General features: G+C 55.6%; 1 protein-coding gene across 1 annotated transcript in view; it reads left to right on the top strand.

Moving 5' to 3' along the window:
• Positions 1-13,652, top strand: part of ZC3H3 (zinc finger CCCH-type containing 3) — a 180,404-nt gene extending 166,752 nt beyond the window's left edge. Inside the window, exons 11-13 of the mRNA XM_059836294.1 lie at positions 100-308; positions 13,407-13,487; positions 13,621-13,652. Coding sequence (XP_059692277.1) covers positions 100-308; positions 13,407-13,487; positions 13,621-13,652 — 322 coding nt within the window. The remainder of the gene's footprint in view (positions 1-99; positions 309-13,406; positions 13,488-13,620) is intronic.
• Positions 13,653-18,802: the final 5,150 nt, after the last annotated feature.

Consider the following 18,802-nt stretch of genomic DNA (forward strand, 5'->3'; position numbering starts at 1 on the left):
GTGTGCGGCTCCAGTGGTTCACCCCAGCCTCTTCCATTGCACATGCTGTTGCCAAGAGGGATCATTTTATTTTTCTTTATTATTTTTTGCCTTCTGCAGGAACGATCCAGCTCAGCTCCATGATGACGGGGAAATGCCCGGACCCTCCAGTGCGGAGCAAGAGGTGAAGTTTTGGAAAGAAGCGGACGCCTCGCCAACCAGCTGGCTGCAAAAGCTGCCGTCCTTCATCTCCCTCCAGTCCTCAGCCTCTCCCGGTGACCACGGCTGCAAAGCAGAGAAGGACGAGGATGAGTTGGAGGATGAGCCAGGTAGGAAGCACTTGCTCTGCTTTTACTCACGCGCTCTCCAAGCTGTTCCAGGAGAGTTATTCCCCCGCTGCTCTCCATGGGTTTTGGTGGGATCGGTGTTCCTTGTGAGTCGCCAAACCAGGTACGCTGGGAGCTCAAATTGGGATGGCAACAGGGATTTGCATCTCCGGTCATGCAGAGGCACGAGCCCGAAACCATGTGGTAGGATTTTATCCCTATCTTTTATCATCGGCTCCTTCTTCCTTATCCTATAAATTATCCGATGATGAATCCAGGCTCATTCCCGTGACGGAGCCGCAGCGGTCCCCGGTAGGAGGGTGTTTCAGAGGGATGCAGTGATGCTGTGCCTCAGCGCTGGACCCGCAGAAGGACCTCTGGACCATCTCTGGACCATCCATTCCACGTGTTTCCCGGAGTGAAATAGCTTCAAAGCTTTGAAATAAAAACATCCCGGTGGGAGGTGGGATGGGGTGTTTGCAGGTTGCAAGTTCGAAGGAAGAGCTGTATTAGTCTGAGATGATGTGCTTTGTTCTTTTATTAAAAGGCAGGGGAAGATGCTTTGGAAATCAGTAAAATTTTTGGAAAATGCATTTTTAGGATGAGCAAAACTTCTTATGAACTCTGCCACGTGAGAGCAAACAGCTTCTGCCTCGGCATTTTTTTGATTTTTGGAAAAGTTCAGGGAAATGTTTCAACTGTTTGAAACTGAACTGACTGTGGGAAAAAAAAAAAGTAGGAGAAAATTGTTGAAGGGATGAGAAGAAACATCTTTGTTTCTCTGCAAAGCAGCTCGTGGTGGAGGTTAGCTGCATTTCTGCTTCTCCAACATTTTCCTTGGTTCCTCCTCTCCTAATTCAGCTCCTACACTGGAAAATCCCTTAATCACCAGCAGCTCTGTGGGAAGGGACGGGACTTTGGGGCACTCTGAGGATGCGTCCGCAGGAGCAGAGGTGATGGAGATGGCGAGGCAGAGATTGTGTCTCATCCTTCCCAGCTCTGCGTGGGAGATTTCTGGCCAGACGATGCTTCGCGCTTTCCTTTTCATCTCCCATCCTTCACTGGAGGGATGTGCAGCAGCTGCATCTCCTGAGCGCCATCGCAGAAAGGGAAGCAGCGTCTGGCTCAGAAATCAAAATATTTTGTGGCAGTAAGGATGAAATCCCCGCTGCCAGCTTGGCTGGCACAAGGCGTGGCTCACTATGAGCCAAAGGGCTGGAGCATCCCTCGCTGTCTTCGTTCCCCTGCCTCCTCCGACCGAGTGTGCAGCCGGAGCAGGATCCTGCTGGGAGAAGGGATGAATTCCGCACTGAAAGCCAGGCTGGGGCGTTTGCGTAGTCATCTGTAAGTGGGTGCCGAGGATCTACAAGGCTTCGAGCGCTTCCAGCCAGGGAGGGCTGAGATGCCTTAACGCTCCTGGGAAGAAAATTCCCAGGATTAACGCTCCTGGGAAGAAAATTCCCAGGATTAACAACATATTCCTGAAGTCACAGGCAAGCACGTGCGCTGTCGAACCGTGGCATGGTGGAGACAGCGAGGGAGCGTTCCGGCTGGGAAAGCTCCTCTCCGCGATGCTGGGTGAAACACTCGGCTTCCCTTTCCAGGGATTTCTTCCCCCTGCCCGCCTCCCTCCTTCCCTCTCCTTGGCCCTGGTTCAACTCCTTTTTGATCTCGGCGGCGGGGCCGGGGAAACGTTCCCAAAGCAGCAGCTTAATCAGGTTTTTATATCTCTGCGATGAAGCCGGCGCAATTAATCTGCGGACAAGAAAGCTGTTGAAACGCCCTGGATTGCACTTGGCAGCCTGGAGTAACTCGATCGAGAGGGCAGAGGCATCATCCCAGCAGCGAGGGCATCCGTTTCCTCTTAACTTTCAGGGGAGGATAATTTCCAGGCGTTTTGGGTGGGAGGATGAGTAGAAAGAGCTGGTTCAGTCCAGGGATGTTGGGAGGAAGGCTGTTGGGGAGCTAGCGGGTACGAGGTCGGGGTGCACATCCCTCCATGCGTTTGCCTGGGGAGCACGTGGTGTTTGGAAAGCGGATGCTGGAGGATCCATAGGAAAGGAAAACCGGGCAGGAATTGCAGATGGCCGTAAAATATGATGATGATAAAGCAGTTTCCATGCCAAATGGATGCAGCAATCGCGAGCGGTGAGTCCGGGTGTGAGGATGCTGTTCAGTGCCCGGGTTCGCCCGTGCTCAGCGTTGGGGTGCGCTCAGTAATTAAAGTCTCGTCTCAACACACAAACAAAGGGGCTCGGGGGCACAGCAGCAGCTGGGGACCCCCATAGCCTAACAAGCCGTCATCCAAAGCGGCTGCTAAAGGACCAAGTGCTTCGTGGTGACCAAATCACCTTTAAAGCCAGGACTGGTGCTTGTGAGCTTGAGGTGCTGTTTCGAGCTAAGCGGGTGGTCAGGATGAGTCCTTGCGTAGCTCTAGGTAGTAGCTGGTGTCTGCGATTGAGTTTGGGGGTCCGCACCTTCCCCGCTGCAGCCTTTGTACCAAGGATAATATTTGCTTTCTGCTTCTAAAGCCTGAAGGTGACACACAAATTGGCGGGGTAGTAAATAAGGAGGAGGACAGGTTATTATTACGGAGTGATCTGAATTGCTTGGTTAAATGGTCACAATTTGAGAAAATGCCCTTTTAATACTGGTAAATGCAGGAGGAATGAAGAAAAACACCGGCACCGTGTGCGGGAGGGATGGAGCGGGGATTTGGAGATGACCTTTAAGGACCAGCGTGGGCAACAGCATCAGCTTGTGGGGTCTCAGTGGGGGTCTGCAACCTCTGGCCTTGGGATATAGAAAAAGGGGACTGGAAAGAAGTGATGTGGTCTGCATGCATGGAGCGGAGCCTGCTGTCGTCCTCCCGTGGGGAGGGTTCCCAACCTGCAAGAGGAGCCTTGTAATTTGGGGTTAGAGGAGTAGTTTGAGGGTGCTGGTGCTTTCCGAGCATCCTTGGAAAAGCCCATTTGCGCGGCATGGGGAGAGCAAACCGCTTCCAGCCCAGCATCCCGCCTGGGAAGGGTGGGCTTGGTGGAATCCCATCCTTCACCTCCTTGTGTTCTTCATAGGGGAGGGCAGAGCCGGAGGGAGCACGGCCTCCCCTACCCCTCCGACACCCGTTTCCAGGTAATGGGCTTTTCCATATTTCACCTTCCAGTTAAATAGCCTGCGCTGGAGCCTAACTGGCCTCCCTGCGCTAATTGTAAGCAAGCGCACCAATGCAAACCATTCCAATCGAGTGCTAATTTAATTAGAAAGCACCCATTTTAGTTAATTTGTTCGAGAAGATCACTGAAAACTCCTGGAGAGAACAGATGTTCCCCTCTCCCCCGATGAACATTCAGGGGTTTGTAAATGGCTCCACTCAGCCTTGTTTAGGAGAGAAAAGAGGATTTTATAGCGGCAAACGACCCTTTCTGTAAACATTTTACAGCTCTCTGCACGTTTGAGTGACGATAAACCCCTAGCAACTCGGCGGGCTGCAAATTTGCGACCATACGGCTATCATTTTATTGTCATATTTCACGGTCGTAACGTTAATGGAAGATGCTCGCTACAGTCTTTTTTAACGGCTCCGCTGAGCACGCTCAAACGCTTTGGCTTTGGAGGAATTCGTGGAGGTGCAGCGGTTCTGGGTTTGTTTACAGCTTTCACTTCTGGAGGAATAACTTTGGAAATGCAAGTCTCCCCACTTCTCCGCCGGGCTGGACCCGTGCTTGAGAGCTGCTTCCAATGGGGCATGAGACTGCTGGGATGGGCAACCCCTTGGTTCCGGATCCTGGTCCAACCATCCCCAGCTCCTAGAATTTAAGAGAAAGCCGGTGCTGCCAGCCCTCCACGTGGATGCAGCTGGTCCCCCTCAGCTGCGCCAAGGGTCCCATGGGGTCTCCGCCACTGCAACATCCCCTTTTAATGCTGCTTCTGCCACGAGCTCTTTGATCCAAAACTTATTTCAGCAGCCAGGTGAGGCAACCAACCCTTTTGATCGGTGTGAGCCGACGGCAGAAGATGCCCTGGAGCCTGCCGGAGAGCATCTACATGGTTGGGGATGGAGGGCTAGGACACAAGGAGGGTGTCCTGGGGTAACAGGAGCCGGCATCTGCTGTCAGCTTTGACCCCGGCGGGACTTAGTGCAGTTTGCTTCTCTTGGCAGGGTCATGGAGGAAATATTTTTGGGGGTAAAATACAGGGAACTGGTTTCTCTGCATGGTCACAAATGTCTTGTACATCCTGTGCTCCCACCCTGACCATCTTGGTGGCCTCCACTGAACTCGCTCCAGTATGTCCATGTCCTACTGTACCGGGGAGCCCACAGAGCTCCAGGTGTGGTCTCCCAAGTGTTGGGTATTTTCACAGCGCTACCAAATTAGCCCCATCCTGAAAAGCACTGCTAATGAAGCGTTTAGTGCAGATCTCGGTGCTGAACTCAGGCTTCCTCATGATAAATACGAACCCTTTTGTTTATCCAGGGGAACAATTTTTTATATAGTTTTCTTATATTGACGCATTATCCCCTGTGCACCTCCACGGAGAATCTGGTTCCATCTTCAACCACCTTTAGGTAACTGAAGACAGAGATTATTTGAGCACAGTTGAAGGTAGCTGAAGACAGCAATTCCCCATCAGTCTTCTCTTCTCCAGACAGAAACCCCCTAGTTCTGTCTGTTCCATCCCAGTTACCTTCAGGAGGCATCTGAACCACCTTGGACTTATCTGAGGATCTTGAGTTGTGGCTGGTGGGGAGCAGAGGTCTTGGCCTCCCTAGCAGGGGTCGTTGCCTCTTTTTGGAAAGGACCTTGGCCATGATGAAGTCATGGGCCAATGGCTGCACCTGCAGCTGGTCCACCTCCATGGCCTGTTCTTTGGGTGGGATCACGTCCATGGCCTCTTCTTTGGGTGGAGCCATCTCCACAGCCTCTGGATCTCCCATGGCTTGGCTGAGGAAAGCTGTTCTGTCCCACACAGTCTTCCCAGCCTTTCTGCTCCTCCTCTATATATTCCTCCTCCAGGTTCTCTCCATTGACTTGTCATTGACAGCACCTCCTTTCTGGGGAGGGTCCTGGTGGGTCTCCCCCACTGCTGGTGGGGGTGTTACGGCCAACTGTTGTCAGGTGTCTCTTGGAGAGCTGGTCACTGGAATGGACCTCTCTTCCCTGGTGCTGGAAAGTGCTGGAGAAGCTCTTTCCTGGGCTCCCAACTTTTGAGGAACCTGTTTGAAGGTCTTCGTGCATCTTTCTACAACTACCTGAAAGGGGGTTGCAGAGAGGTGGGTGTTGGTCTCTTCTCCCAAATGACTGGTGACAGGACAAGAGGAAATGGCCTCAAGTTGCGCCAGGGGAGGTTTAGGCTGGATGTTAGGAAAAATTTCTTTACTGAGAGAGTGGTGAAGCATTGGAACAGGCTGCCCAGGGAGGTGGTGGAGTCACCCTCACTGGAGGTGTTCAAGGAATGTGTGGACGTGGCACTGTGGGACATGGTTTAATGGGCATGGTGGTGTTGGTTGATGGTTGGACTTGATGATCTTACAGGTCTTTTCCAACCTTAGTGATTCTGTGAATAACTCCTTGACTCTGTTGTACCCCTGCTTGCTCCATGCCTCCTGGGTGCTCACAGCAGCAAGAAACCCAGCAAGCTGTGGAGCCAGATCAGTGGACCATCTAATAAGGGCTGTGGGACAGCGGATGGTGAGGTGGCTTGTGACATCCCAGGGCTGCTGTGATGTGTGCCTGGCTTGGTCACCCACCAGGTCGGGAAGAGTGAGGGGGACAATGGGCTGAAGGCTGCTTTGCCTTGGGTTATTCCCATGTGGCCTTTCACTTGCGGAGAGCCGGGCGGCTCCGCAGGGCGGCTCCTGGTCCCCTCGTGGGTCCCTGGGGCAGATCAGACTGAGGGGAGATGCTTGCAGATCATCTGAGATCTTCAGTCACAGTAATTTTAGCCTCTGCAGGCAAGAGCAGCAACTGAAACCTTTATGCAGGAACAGGGATAGTGGTATTTCACATCTGTGTGCCTCAGTTTCCCCATTTGCCGTATTCTCCTAATTAGCAAGAGCTCTGGAGCTTTATTGGTGGTTTGTGGGTGGCTCGGGGAGCTGCAGGGTGGAAGCATCTGGGAAGGCTGGGGGAGAGCTGGGGATGAGTTTCAGGCATGAGAGGAGCAGATAAACCATCTCCTTCGTGTTTCGGGGACAGCTATGTGATTTCCATGTGGGCGTGTGACTGCCAGGGTGCTGCATCCATGTGCCGACGCTGAGGCTGTTGCACGTCACGTGCCATCTGCTCGTTGGCACGGCGGAGGTGTTGTGGCAGAGCGATCTGGTGCCCCATGGGCCCCCTGTGATGGAAGTCTGCTAGAGCAGATGCCACGAAGGCTTGTGCCGCGAGAGCTTCTCCCTCTCCACAGATTCCTCTGTGAGCCCCTTGTTCTGCTCCGGTGGCCGATCGACTCAGGATCCACGTGGCAGGACCTTTTCTTCAGTCCCCATGGAGATGCCACCAGTGTGTACGGGATGACCACGCCACAGTCGTCTTCCTTCCCCTGCAACCCTGGGCCATTTTCAGGTCCAAGTCCAGCCCTTAGGATTATAGGATGGAAGGGATCTGGGGAGGTCATTGAGTCCAACCGCCTGCTTAAACCTGTCCAACCTCAACAATAAGGTCCATCATTTCTCTGCGTTTGACAGCTGAGAGGTCAAGGACACGTGGCTGGGGATGTGTCCCTTGGCAGAACCTCTTAGGAGGTGGGTAGGAGATGGCAGGAGTAGGTGGAGGCACTTCAGTGGTCATGGTGAGAGCTCACGGGAGTTAGAGGACTTCCCAGATCCTCAGCAGATGATGCTAAGGGGACAAGGACAAGCTAAGGAGAGGAAGGACAGCAGGACACCAAGCCCTGATGGAAGCATGGAAAGGAAAAAGGAGTTAGGAGCATGCTTGATGTACCTTGTTGTCCTTAAATCAGCCTTCCCATCGCTGCCTTCCCCTGAGGTCTTCTGCTCTCATAGGGTAATTTAGCAGGAGCAGGAAATCTCCATCTTCCTTCCTGATGGTACCCATGAACCCTCCCTGTCTCATGGTGCATCAGCCAGGAAGGCTCTGGGGCAGTGTGGACCTTGGTGGTACCTTCCCGGCTCTTCTCCTGGAGCTTGGCAGATCTTTCTTGTCACAGAGAGGGTGAGCCATGCGCCTGGCAGGTGGTGATGGGATGCTCCTGCGCACGCTCTGATCTCCCGACCTTTGCCGTCTCATCCTGCTCCATCGGGCATGCAGGGAGAGTTTAATTCGAGAACATCAAAACTCTTTCATAACTGAATTAACAAACCTCTAATAGAATTGCTTTTTCTAATGCAAAAATCTATCGAGCTGCAGGTAGCGGGCTGCACCCATCGCTCGAGCAGGACAACGCATATCAGTCTAATTGGTTTCCTGTTAACGGGCCGGATCTGCTCGGGTCGTTAGCAATTGCATCTTCTCCTCCTGAGTCAGCAGATCCTTATGGGTTTAGGGGCTGTTTGGTGAGGGTCTCTGCAGTTTAGGTGGCTTTCACCCACCCTGGATACTGGTTTCAGACATCTTCTTGGTCATGGGTGCTTCCTTCCCATCCCGGAGAGACAGACGGGCTGGTGCTCGAGCTGGTGGACCTCATCAAGGGGACTCCCTGATGGATCTTACCTCCATCCCTCCATCCACTCCATCTCCATCCCCTGCTAAAGCCCTGATCCTGCTGCAGGACACCATCAGGTTTGGGGTGCCATCAGGCTTTGGGGTGCTGCAGATAACATGGGTGTTGTTGAAGGCTGGGGTTGGATCTCCTCATGTCTTGGTGGTTCTGAGAAGGTCCAAAAGTCAGGAACTTCATTGCCGTTTAATTTCCGTGTTGCAAAGTGGCCAATTCCAGTAAACCCGATGAGTGCTGTGACTTTCTCTAATTGGGCTCTCGCTCTGAATCAGAATCATCGCTTCTTATTCCACAAAAGCCCATTGAAAATACTCTTCTCTGATGTACTTTCTGCCTGGACCAAGCCACGTGCACGTTTCCAATCCTCTTCTCTTAATGATTTGCAAGCGACTTTCAGACCTGCCAAGTCTCACTCCTTTGCCAGGACTGAAATCTACTTCTTCCATATTAATTTTTTACCCATTTTTTAGGGTCTCGTCTGCCTGTGATGGAAGGTCTGGAGACCAGGGCTTTTAGACTTGGCTCAGGATTTCTGAAGACCCCTCTCCTTCAGACCACTGCCACTTGGCAGCCCTGTTGTTCCCCCCTGAGTTATTTAATGACCTGAAAACTGGAGATGGAAGACCCCTCCGAGACGGTGAAATCCCATCTTCTTCAGGATAAGCTTCAGCTCACCCGTAAAGGAGAGACGTGGTGTTTCCCATACGTCATCATGGCCATGTCAATGTGTACCACCAGACCACAAAGCATCTCTGCCGTGCCCACAACCCGATGAAGCCCCTCTCCCACCGCTGCAGCTCGTGGCTGGTTTTCTTGTGTCTTTTCTCCTCCAAAAAGAAGGAATTAAGGAGAAGAGACACGGAAAGGATGTCCCGGCACAGATGGCCTGCTCTGCAAGCGTAGGCAGGAGATGGGCACTGCCAGGCAGTGGTAGTACATCTCCCCCACCACATCCCCGCTTCAAACATCCCGATTAGGAAGGAAAAAAAAACATCGGAGCCCTTTTCCTTCCGGACAAAACTTCTTCCAACATCCCAGCCTTGATATTTCCCTCTTGAGGGGCAGAAGGTTTGGGTGGAACAGCAGCAGGGTGAGTTTTTGGTTCAGGTTGTCTCACCGGATGGATTTAGTGCAGGATCGAGCTGAGGAGATCCAGTCCCCTGGCTGCTTTTTCCATGTGAAAAATCATTTATGGAAAATTTTGGGGCTTAGCCCTTGCCGCTGACCTTTCCATCCCGCCTCTTGTTCTTGGGCTTTACTAAAAAATAGTAATTTTAATTTATTAAAAAAAGGCATCTCCCAGCCTGGGTTTCTCCGGGAACTGACTCAGCCGAACGCTTTCGCTGTGAAAGGAAACGCCGTTTCCAAAGCAGATTCAGCCTCTGGGCTCCACCGAAGCGGCCGGGAAGGGGTTAAGGGGTATTTTTCCATTGGGAATGGGGGGGAAAAGTGCATGTGGGGTTTGGGAGATTTCTCCTTGTGGTGTTAAACGTCGAGCATCTGGCAGGGAGATGCTGGGATGCATCTCGGTGCTCCGAGCTGTCGGGTGGGAAACTTTTGCATCCCCTTTGCTGTATTAATAACCAGAGCGTTAGCTGGCTGACCGTTAAAACTCCTGCTAATTGCAGCCACCTCTTTAGGCCGCTTTCCTTTGGGAAGTGGGAATTTTTTTTTAATATGGGGCCGTTTCACTCAGGGACGTCTCTCAGGGTAGAGCGGAGCGGCTGCGGGTACCGTGTCCCCGTGCAAAGTCCCTTTCTGGAGCCTGGCTGGATGCAGGAGAGGATAAAACCCCCCGGCAGCATCGGGAGAGTGATGGAGACCAAACATCCCATCAGGCTGGAGGTTGGTTGGGAAGGGAAAACATCTATATAATCAGCTTTCCCTCCGGCAAACCTTTTCTAGCCGGATGGTGGAGTTTGGAAAGCCGCAAGCGAGCCGTCTTCCCCTGCATCCCCTGGCTTTGGGGCTCGGGCATCTTCCAGCTGTGATGTGGAGCATCTCCAGCTGCCTCTCACCCTCACAGCCTGGGGAGAAAGGCAAATTTTAAACCCTCAGCGATCGGGAGTGGTGGGCAGGGAGAGGATTTGGGGATGAGGACCAGACCCACCTCCTTTTATCCCCCGTCCGAGGGAATTCCCCACCTTTAAATCCCTTTAAATCCCCATGTATCAGTATCTGGATGAAACGAATTTTGTTTTAACTTCCCCGTCGGGTGCAGCTGGAGCTGCTCGGCTCGGCAGCGTCTGGGGGAAGGCCAGGTTTTATTGAAAAATATAATGGTGCCACCTGAAGCGTGATTTACTGCACTGTCCACTCCTCGGACTTGATAATATATTTCTATTAGATTTCCTTCTTTTCCCTCCCTTCTCCTCGCGAAGAGTGGCAAGTTTCTCCGTCTGCCTGACACCTTCTTAGGTTTAGGCAAAATAAATGTTGATTTTCATCAGGAGGAAGAGCACTGGAAGTCCTAATTCTCCAGCGAGGCTGACAAGCTCAGCAAAAGCCGCCCGGCTTTCGACGGAGAGCTCGTGATGCAAGCCCGGTTCTTCTCTTTGGAAGCAGTTCAATCATCGTAATGAAAAAGGGGTTTCTTCGCCCAGCTTTCGCTAACTAGAAATTATATACCTGGTTCCTGGAAGATGGATTGTGTGGCTGCCGAAATGCAGAGAAGAAAGCGGCGGGGGGAAGAGAGTGAAGGCGCGCGAGATGCGACCCAAGATTGATCACGCCATTTGCAGGATCTCCCATGCACAAAAGCGGAAAATGTATTTTCGTTTGCCGGGGTGGCTTAAGCGACACCCCCGTTTTCTCCAGGCCCCCCCCCCCGCCTCCGCCGGCTTTTGTGGCGGGGCGTTTTGGGATGCGGCGTTTGCCCATCCCCGGCTGCTCCCCACGGGGTGAAGCGTCCGCTGCTCCATCCTTTCCAGGAGCAGCATCTCCCTCTACCCGCGGTGAGAAACTCAGTCCTTTTACAACCTATTTTGGTTTTATTTCATTTTTGCCCTCCTCAATGTTTTTAGACTTGAAATCAGGCGTGGATGCTCTGAAAGCATTCCGGCTCCGTGCAACCCCGTACCGAAGTCGAGAAGCTAATTATGGTCGATTTAAAAAATCACCATTTTTTTTTTCTCCCAAAAAAAGAAATCTATATTTCTACTTCTGTAATCGTATTTGCTTTGAATTGCAAAGCGTGGGTTTCATGCCGCTGCACGGATATTAGCTAATGAAGTTTCCTTGGCGGGGAATTGAGCCGTTTCCACTGTTCTTGTTGGACCGGGGCCGCGGTCGCATCGAGGAGATGCTGATTTTGACCCCTTGGGGTTGACGGGCAGCAGCTCTGCCGGACCCTAATGACAGCAACCGGGGTGGGATTTGAAAATCCCAGGCTGGAAAAACCATCTGGCTCGATGCAAAAGGGATACTTGGGGTCAGCTGGAGGGTGGTCAGAGGCCGAGCGGGGTGCGTTGGGCGTCTGCTCGGCGTTGCTGTTCTCTGAAGCCGGTGACTAATAGCCGGGTCCGTCGTGGCTGCTGTGCAGCCCTCTGATGTATGGGTGTTATATTAAGGGTGGAAAGGTGCTAAATGAGGCCTCTTTATTTTACATAAATTAGCTCAAAAGCTATGTATCACTGCCACGGCGGCTTCGACTCCGAGCAAGTTTGTTTACCCAAGTTTAAAAGGAAAGAAAAACTCTCGGTGGCTCCCCATTGTCGGATGCTACTTGGGGTCCTCGCCCCTCCTGCCTCCCCTGCCCCAAAACCTTCTCCTTCGGGCTTTCGAGGCTGCTCGAAGGTGCCCATGGTCCCACCTCCGCGTTGGGCATCATCCTTGGCAAGTGGGATGAGGCGAGGGAGCGCCGACGCTGGGTTTTTGCGGAAACGTGGGCAAGTTGTGTGCTGCTCATCCAGAACATCGGCATCTGGATGGGGTTTGGGCTGGATCCCCTCCAGCTCCTCCATGATCTTCTCCACCTCCTGTAATCCCAAGTGAGAGGGGACTTTTTCCCACTAAACCTCATCGCTCAACAAGCTGTGGGTCCTTTTTGCTGGGCAACCTGCTCCTTTTCCCATCTGCACTCATCTCGGTGTCTTCTCCTCGCCCAAGTGGCCACCACGGTCCTGCCCACCCCTCGGTCTGGCAGGGAAAACGCTGTACCCACCTCTCCGCACCCTTCAGGGAGGGAAAATAGGAGAAACTCTGCACGTCCGGTGTTGTGGTTGAAGCGGAGGAGGACTTCACGCCGTCCGCCCTGGTCCATGGGATGTGCCTGGACTTGTCCTGCAAAGAAGTCACCTCCCAGAGGTACTTCACAGGGTTTTGGCTTTACACGAGCATCTGGGACCCTCTTTGCGGGAGGCGCAGTGCTCCAGCAAGCAGAAGGCATCTCCCGGAGCATCCTGGGGGGATGCTGGGGGTGGCTGAAAACCAAAAAACCTTTTGCCTTGAAAGTCTTTGCATCCTTTGGTGTGGCCAAGCTGCTGAAAAGCATCATCCGAGCCCTGGGACCTGGGACATGGCCAACGCCTGCTCGATGGCAGCAACTGTTCAGGAGCCTTGCCCACCGCGTTGGGCTTGCCCAGGTTGAATCCCCAAACCCCATCGCATCCGACCCTGTGGCTTTCCAGGCAGCAGTGATTTATCACAGGTTTTTTATCACGGGGCAGTGAAATCCCATCAGCTCCGCGGCCCTGAATCCTCGGGTGCTTTTTGGTCCTTGTTTATCCCTCCACTGCCTTGTAATCACCAACTAACAGGTTGGCTCCCTGTCCCAGGTCACCCCAGGGTCCTTGGGAGAGCAGAACTGTCCCCAAACTTTTCACCAGCATGGCCAGAGCACCCAGCATGAGTTAACCTCTTGCTTGACGGTACTCTGCTGTTCCCTGCTCCGGCACAGCCCCAGAGCAGGTCATGATGCTCACCAGGGATGGGGATTCGGGGAACCAGCCAGCTCCATTCCAGCTGCGGCGAAGGGGGATGTCAGCTCCGGGCTCACAGGGAGACACGTCCCCACCCCAAAGGGACCAACTCTGCACCGCAGGGCTGGGGAAAGGGCCACGGGGCAGCAAGGCCAGGCTGAGCACCGCGTTGGGGACACACGTGTCCCCACCAGTGAGCTGGCAGGGCGGTGGAGGAGCCACGACCATCGCTGCAGGCTTCGGGATGGGAGGCATGGGATGCAATTAGGTGGGCTCGTTTATTCTTCTCCGTTTGCTCGCTAATTATTCCTTCTCATTGGTGATACCGTGCCCTCCGGGGCAGCTTTTACTCCCTTTTCCCGCTGTTGAAGCACGAAGCACCGGGGCTGCGGGATCAGGAGAGGAGCGTGGGATGCTCCTGTGCCCGCATCCTGAGGGATTTCCATGGCAGCTCGTACCGACTTTGATGGCTTTCTCCTCTTTTTTTCCTTTCTGCTCCCAGGTAGCGCCAAATGGAAGAGGACTTTGCCGCCGGCGTCCTCGCGGGACTCCGAAAACACCCGTCTGGAGGAGGGTGGCAGAGGTGAGGCCGGTGGGTGCTATCGGGGTTGGGTGCTGCCGAGGTGGAGGACCACCCGCATCCCCAGAGAAGCCCGGGGGTGTCCAGACGTGGGTCACCCACCTCCCACCATCACCTTTTCCTTTCCTCCCTCCAGGCAAACGGCTGCAGATCAAGCCCCGTCTATGAGCAAGACCCGACCCCGCGGCAGCCGACCAGCTCAGGAACCGCCGAGCCGGGCACGACCTGGCACCTACCTCAGGACGCCGCGGCCAGATGCGGCACCCCCATCTCATCTTGCTTTTCCGGGACATCATTTTGGCAAGGAGCCAGGTGGCAGCGTGGGGAAGCGCCACCCGTTCCCGCTGGGAAGCAGCTTTGTTTGAAATGTTTTAATTTGCCAATAAATTATCTTTTCAGCTGGTTTATTGAAGGTAAGCCCTGCTGCCAGGCTCCTTGGATGTTTGTGGGACTGGGAAGAGGCTCCCGTCCCCATCAGTCCTCCCACCGATCGCGGATCCGCTGCTGTCCCGGACATGAGGTGACATGGGGACCTGAGGAGCTTAATGCCATCAGCTGACGTGTCCGCATCCAGGTCAGCCGCTATATTGGGGACAAGCGTTGCCGGCGGTCGCAAGTTACCGTGCTGGGATGTAACGGGGCGTAAAGCCTCCACATGGCTCAGCCCCGACCTCTCCATGCCCAGAGCCCACCTGCATCCATCCTGCTCCATCTCCTTGCTTTTGGGAGAAGATTTCTTGGAGCGGAGCCGTGTGCCAAGAGCATCCCTAGTGGAAATGTGCGTTGGGAGCAACGTTGAGCTCACACCAAAGGCTCCTGCAGCATGTCGGGATCTCCCATGGCTGGTTGCAGCCTGACCCCCACCTCTCCCCATCCCAGCGAGGGTTTGGTCTCCCTTGGGAGACCCAAACCAGCTCTTTTGGGGTTTTTTTGGGGGAGTCACTTCAAATCCAGGCAGGAGCAAAGCACATGGGGAGCGTTGTGTTGAGCCGAGTACTGCCGGTTGTGCAGCTGCCAGCGCGATGGGTTTTTGCATCCGTAGGTGCCATTTCCATGGGGATTTTGGGGTGGCGGATGCTGTTCCCCCACACGGATGCGATTTTGGGGACAGCTACAGGGCCTCTCCTTGCCAAGAGGTGCCAAGAGCCGGGAGCAGCCGTGTGGGGCGGATGGATTTGCCCCTCCACTGCCGCTCAACCGCAGCACCTTCAGGCAAAGCCCTGCAGGGAAAAGGCATCAGCAGGGACGTGGGTGAGTGCTGGGGCTCCCTGGGGACCCAGCACCCAGGTGCTCTTGGCAGTGGGGTGGGCGACGGAGCCGCCACGATGCCGTGGGCTCAGGTGCGCCGCGGCTCCGCCAAGGAGCTGACAGCCGCGGTTTCGCCCCCCCCCGCAACTGGGCGATGCGGATCCCTGCCCCAGGGGTTTCCCAGGTGAGCACCCATGAGTGCACGCACCCCACGGAGGGGTCTTGTGATCACCCCATATCTACATGCTCCCCCCTGCCTGGGGGATTTATCGCCTGGCTCGGGTGACTCGGGGCATGGCGTGTCACCAAAGGCGCAATGTCATTGATGCCTGTCACCTCCCTCGGCTCCGGTTTAAGGATGCTGCCCACTGCTGAACTGGGGGGGGGGGTTAGTGCCACTTGGAGACCAGTTTGGGGGTGGCCGCATCCCCAGTGTCCCCCCAGCCATCGCGGGGACCGGTGGGGGCCCCACCGGGGCTGCACTCATCCCCCAGTGTGTGTACAGCGAGCTGTTTTTTGTTAAAAACCGCATCATCTCCATTGATATTAAATGTCTTTTATTAACCCGTGTGTTTTGATATGTAAATAAAGAGTTTCTTCCCCGGCGTGCCCGGTCGGAGCGTGGCTTTGCTCTTTTTTTCAGCGATACAGCACGAATGTCCCCTCGAGGAGCCGGCTAATGCCGATGGAGGAGTCGCTCTGCACCCCAAATCTTTCAGGGTTTTTAATTATTACAACTTTTTTCCCACTTATCCAGAAAGGATGTTTCTTCACGTAGTGGTTTCCTAAAAAAAAAAAAACAACCCAAACCCTAAATTCACTAAAAATCACCCCGGAGGAGACGATGATGCTGTGAGTCCCCAGGGATGGTCGGTAAGGGGTGATGGTGGCCAGGAGCTTCCATACTTCCCATGGCCGCGGCTCCCTAACGAGGAGGCTAACGGGGATTAAAGCTCGCGCTGCACTAATTAAACGAGGCACCGAGTAGCTCGCTGAGAGCCGCGGCTCTGCCGCCCACCGGCACCGCTGCTCCCTTCCCAGGGAGGATTGTAATTTATTGCCGGCTGTCGTTAAAGCACTGCTCGGGGATGATTAATTTGCGAGCGGGGATAAAGGCGGCAGCCCCTGGAGAGGTGTCGCCGAGTCCTAACGGGTTCCTCACCCCGCCGCCACCAGCCACGACGCCTCGGTGATGGACCCTGATGGGGGTTTATCCATCCTCCCCATGAAGCCGGGGATGCTGCGGTGGTGGGTGCAGGGACTGTCCTGGGACCCCCCCGGCACAGATGTGGGGTGGCACAGGGGAGCGTTTCTGGAGGGCACCATCAACATCTGGAAATCCCTCCTGCGGCGGGTGCTGCTGGCATGGCTCTTGGTCCCCAGCTGGGGAAGCAGGTGCTGGGCTAGCATCACCCGCCGGCTCTATTCTGCCTGTCATCAGGGTGGCTGTCCCCTGCCTTCCTCCTCCTCCTCCTCTTCCTCCTCCTCCTGGATGCCCATAGCTTGTCCCACCACAGGCGCCAGCTTCTTTGCATGATTTTTCCCCCTCCCAAAATAATTTCTAACCCTTCTCCACGCAGCAACACCTGGATTCGTGCTGCGGATGCTGGTGGAGCATCACCCAGATGGCACCACCAGCTCATGGGGTGCATCACGGTGGACACCACCGCTCGCCATGGGGTGATGTCCCCGTGAGAGCTCCCCAAGCCAGCAGCACCCCGAACTGGGTGCTGTGCACCATCACCCCATCGTCAACACACTGGGGAAACTGAGGCAGCACCCAAGCGGGCACCCGGCCCTGCTTGAAGGGTTAAAGGGACAGACGAGCTGCCCGCTCTAAAAGCAAAAGGTGACGCCATCCCACCGCCATCCCGTGGCCACCAACCTGGTTATGTCACTCGACCGCCTGCGAGTAAACTTAGATGACCAGCCCCCGGTGTCTGGCGTGGCAGGGAGGGCCGCGCTCCCCCGGCCGTGTCACTGTACCCGGCCACCCCGCTAAAAATACCCAAGGGGGGTGTCGCGGGCGAGTGACGGCCCCGTTGGAGCCCGGCCGGGGTTCCTAATCCCTTCATGGCTCCTGTCCCATCCCGGGTGGCAGCTGCTGATGGGGGCCGGGTGCCCCCAAGGTGTGAGCAGCTCCAGGGAGGAACGCGGTGCCGGGGTGGGGAGGTAGCACCGCATCCCAGACCCCCCTTTTCCCGATGCGGGACCCCGACATCCCACTGCACGGGGACACCGATGCTGTATTCAAGTTAAAAACACTCCACGAAAAGGGGTTTTTGTTGCAAAAACATCCAAGACGGCCTTTTTGTCCCCTTCTCTGCCCACCCCCACCCCCAAGTTGGGGGTGTCCCGTTATCCCCTGCCCAAGATTGGGGTCTCCAATGTGGGATATGTGTGTCCCAGGCTATCCGATATGGGATAACCTCCAGTGTCACCGGGGTCCCAGGGGACACATGGGGCTTTGCCTGCATCCATGAGCCTCCCCGGGGCGGGGACAAACCCCACATGTGCCCCGACTCAATTTTAGCTTGATAGGAGGTGAAAGGTGGGGAAGGGGACAACAAGCACCCCAAACTCTCCAGAGGCCGGATCCAGTAAATGATATGATGCAGGATTTTAGTTGCTGGGGATACAGCAGGATAAAGGGTTTTCTTCCCCCCAAAAAAGCCTTTTTGCATTAATTTGGCCCAAATAATCCCTGCTTTAGACAGGTCAGTTAGCACTCGGGGAGGGCCGTGTCCCCTGTCCCCAAGTCCCCGAGCGGGGATGGCCCTCAGCTGGGTGAGGGGACCATCATCCCCCACATCCCATGGAGCTGCCTGTGGGGTGCAGCGGGGCAGGATGCGGCCGAACTGGGATGTAGTGGGACCCGGGCCGCATCCTTGCAGGGTGCTGGGGACGATCCTGGGCCCTGAGGGGGATTGCTACGTGGTGGGTGGGTATCGATAGCCTCTGTGGAATGAAGCTGCTCATCCCTTGGGGTTAGGTGAGACAACTCGATGGCGACTGCCCCGTGCCTCAGTTTCCCTCAAACACCTTGGTGTGGGGAACAGCTGTACCCACAGCTGGAACCAGGCTGCTGTTGTGCCCCATCCCTGACCTCGGAGCGTGTCCCCATCCCAACCCCGACGCCCCCCCAGCACTGACCCTGACCCCACTGGTTTTAACCCCGACTCTCGCCCAGGCGCCCCAAACATCCTCGTCCCTCCCGTGCTGCAGCTGCAGCAGCTGCGGGGTGGCAGGGCTCAGAGCAGCGGGGCCGCATCCAGACCAGGGCCTCATCCTGCAGCGGGCTGAGCACCCCATGGCCGCCCAACCAGCTACCGCTGGATGCTGGTGATGCCTTTTCCATGCCCTGGGATGGCGGCCTTCGTCCTCGAGCCGGTGACGCTCCTCGCCATGTGTCAGGCACAGATGTCACCTCCCATGGCACGAAGCAAGAGATGGCGGTGAAACCGGTCCGGCGCCGGCGGCGCATACAGGAGCTGACTCCAGTGCATGCGGCTGCTCCCTGACCGCTGGCGGCTTGTGGGGACATCAAAAAAAATCCCCTAAAATATGTATCTGTCTTTCCGGGAGGACGGCGAGCGGTCCCCGTGCCCCGGGAAGGATGCTGGGCTGCTCCCACCTGGGAAAACCGAGGTGGGGAAGGGGCTGCACCCCGATGTCGGGCCTGGCATCCGCGGGAGGCGAGGCGGCATGGAACCCGATTTGGGATCAATAATCCCCATTTTGGGTCTTTCCCAGCTCTTTGGGAGGAAATTAGAAATTCTTTCCTATTTTTCTCCGTTCCTTCCTCAGCCCGGCTTGGGGCCGGGGGGGTTGGGGGGAGCTGCGGGGGTGAAGGCACATGGTGGGGCCGGGGGTGCGGGGGGGATGCCCGGGGGATGCAGGGGGGATGCCCGGGGGGTGCAGGGGGGATGCCCGGGGGATGCGGGGGGGATGCCCGGGGGATGCAGGGGGGATGCCCAGGGGGTGCAGGGGGGATGCCCGGGGGATGCGGGGGGGATGCCCGGGGGATGCAGGGGGGATGCCCGGGGGGTGCAGGGGGGATGCCCGGGGGG

This window comes from Gavia stellata, chromosome 3, assembly GCF_030936135.1.
Source record: "Gavia stellata isolate bGavSte3 chromosome 3, bGavSte3.hap2, whole genome shotgun sequence".
Taxonomy (NCBI): domain Eukaryota; kingdom Metazoa; phylum Chordata; class Aves; order Gaviiformes; family Gaviidae; genus Gavia; species Gavia stellata.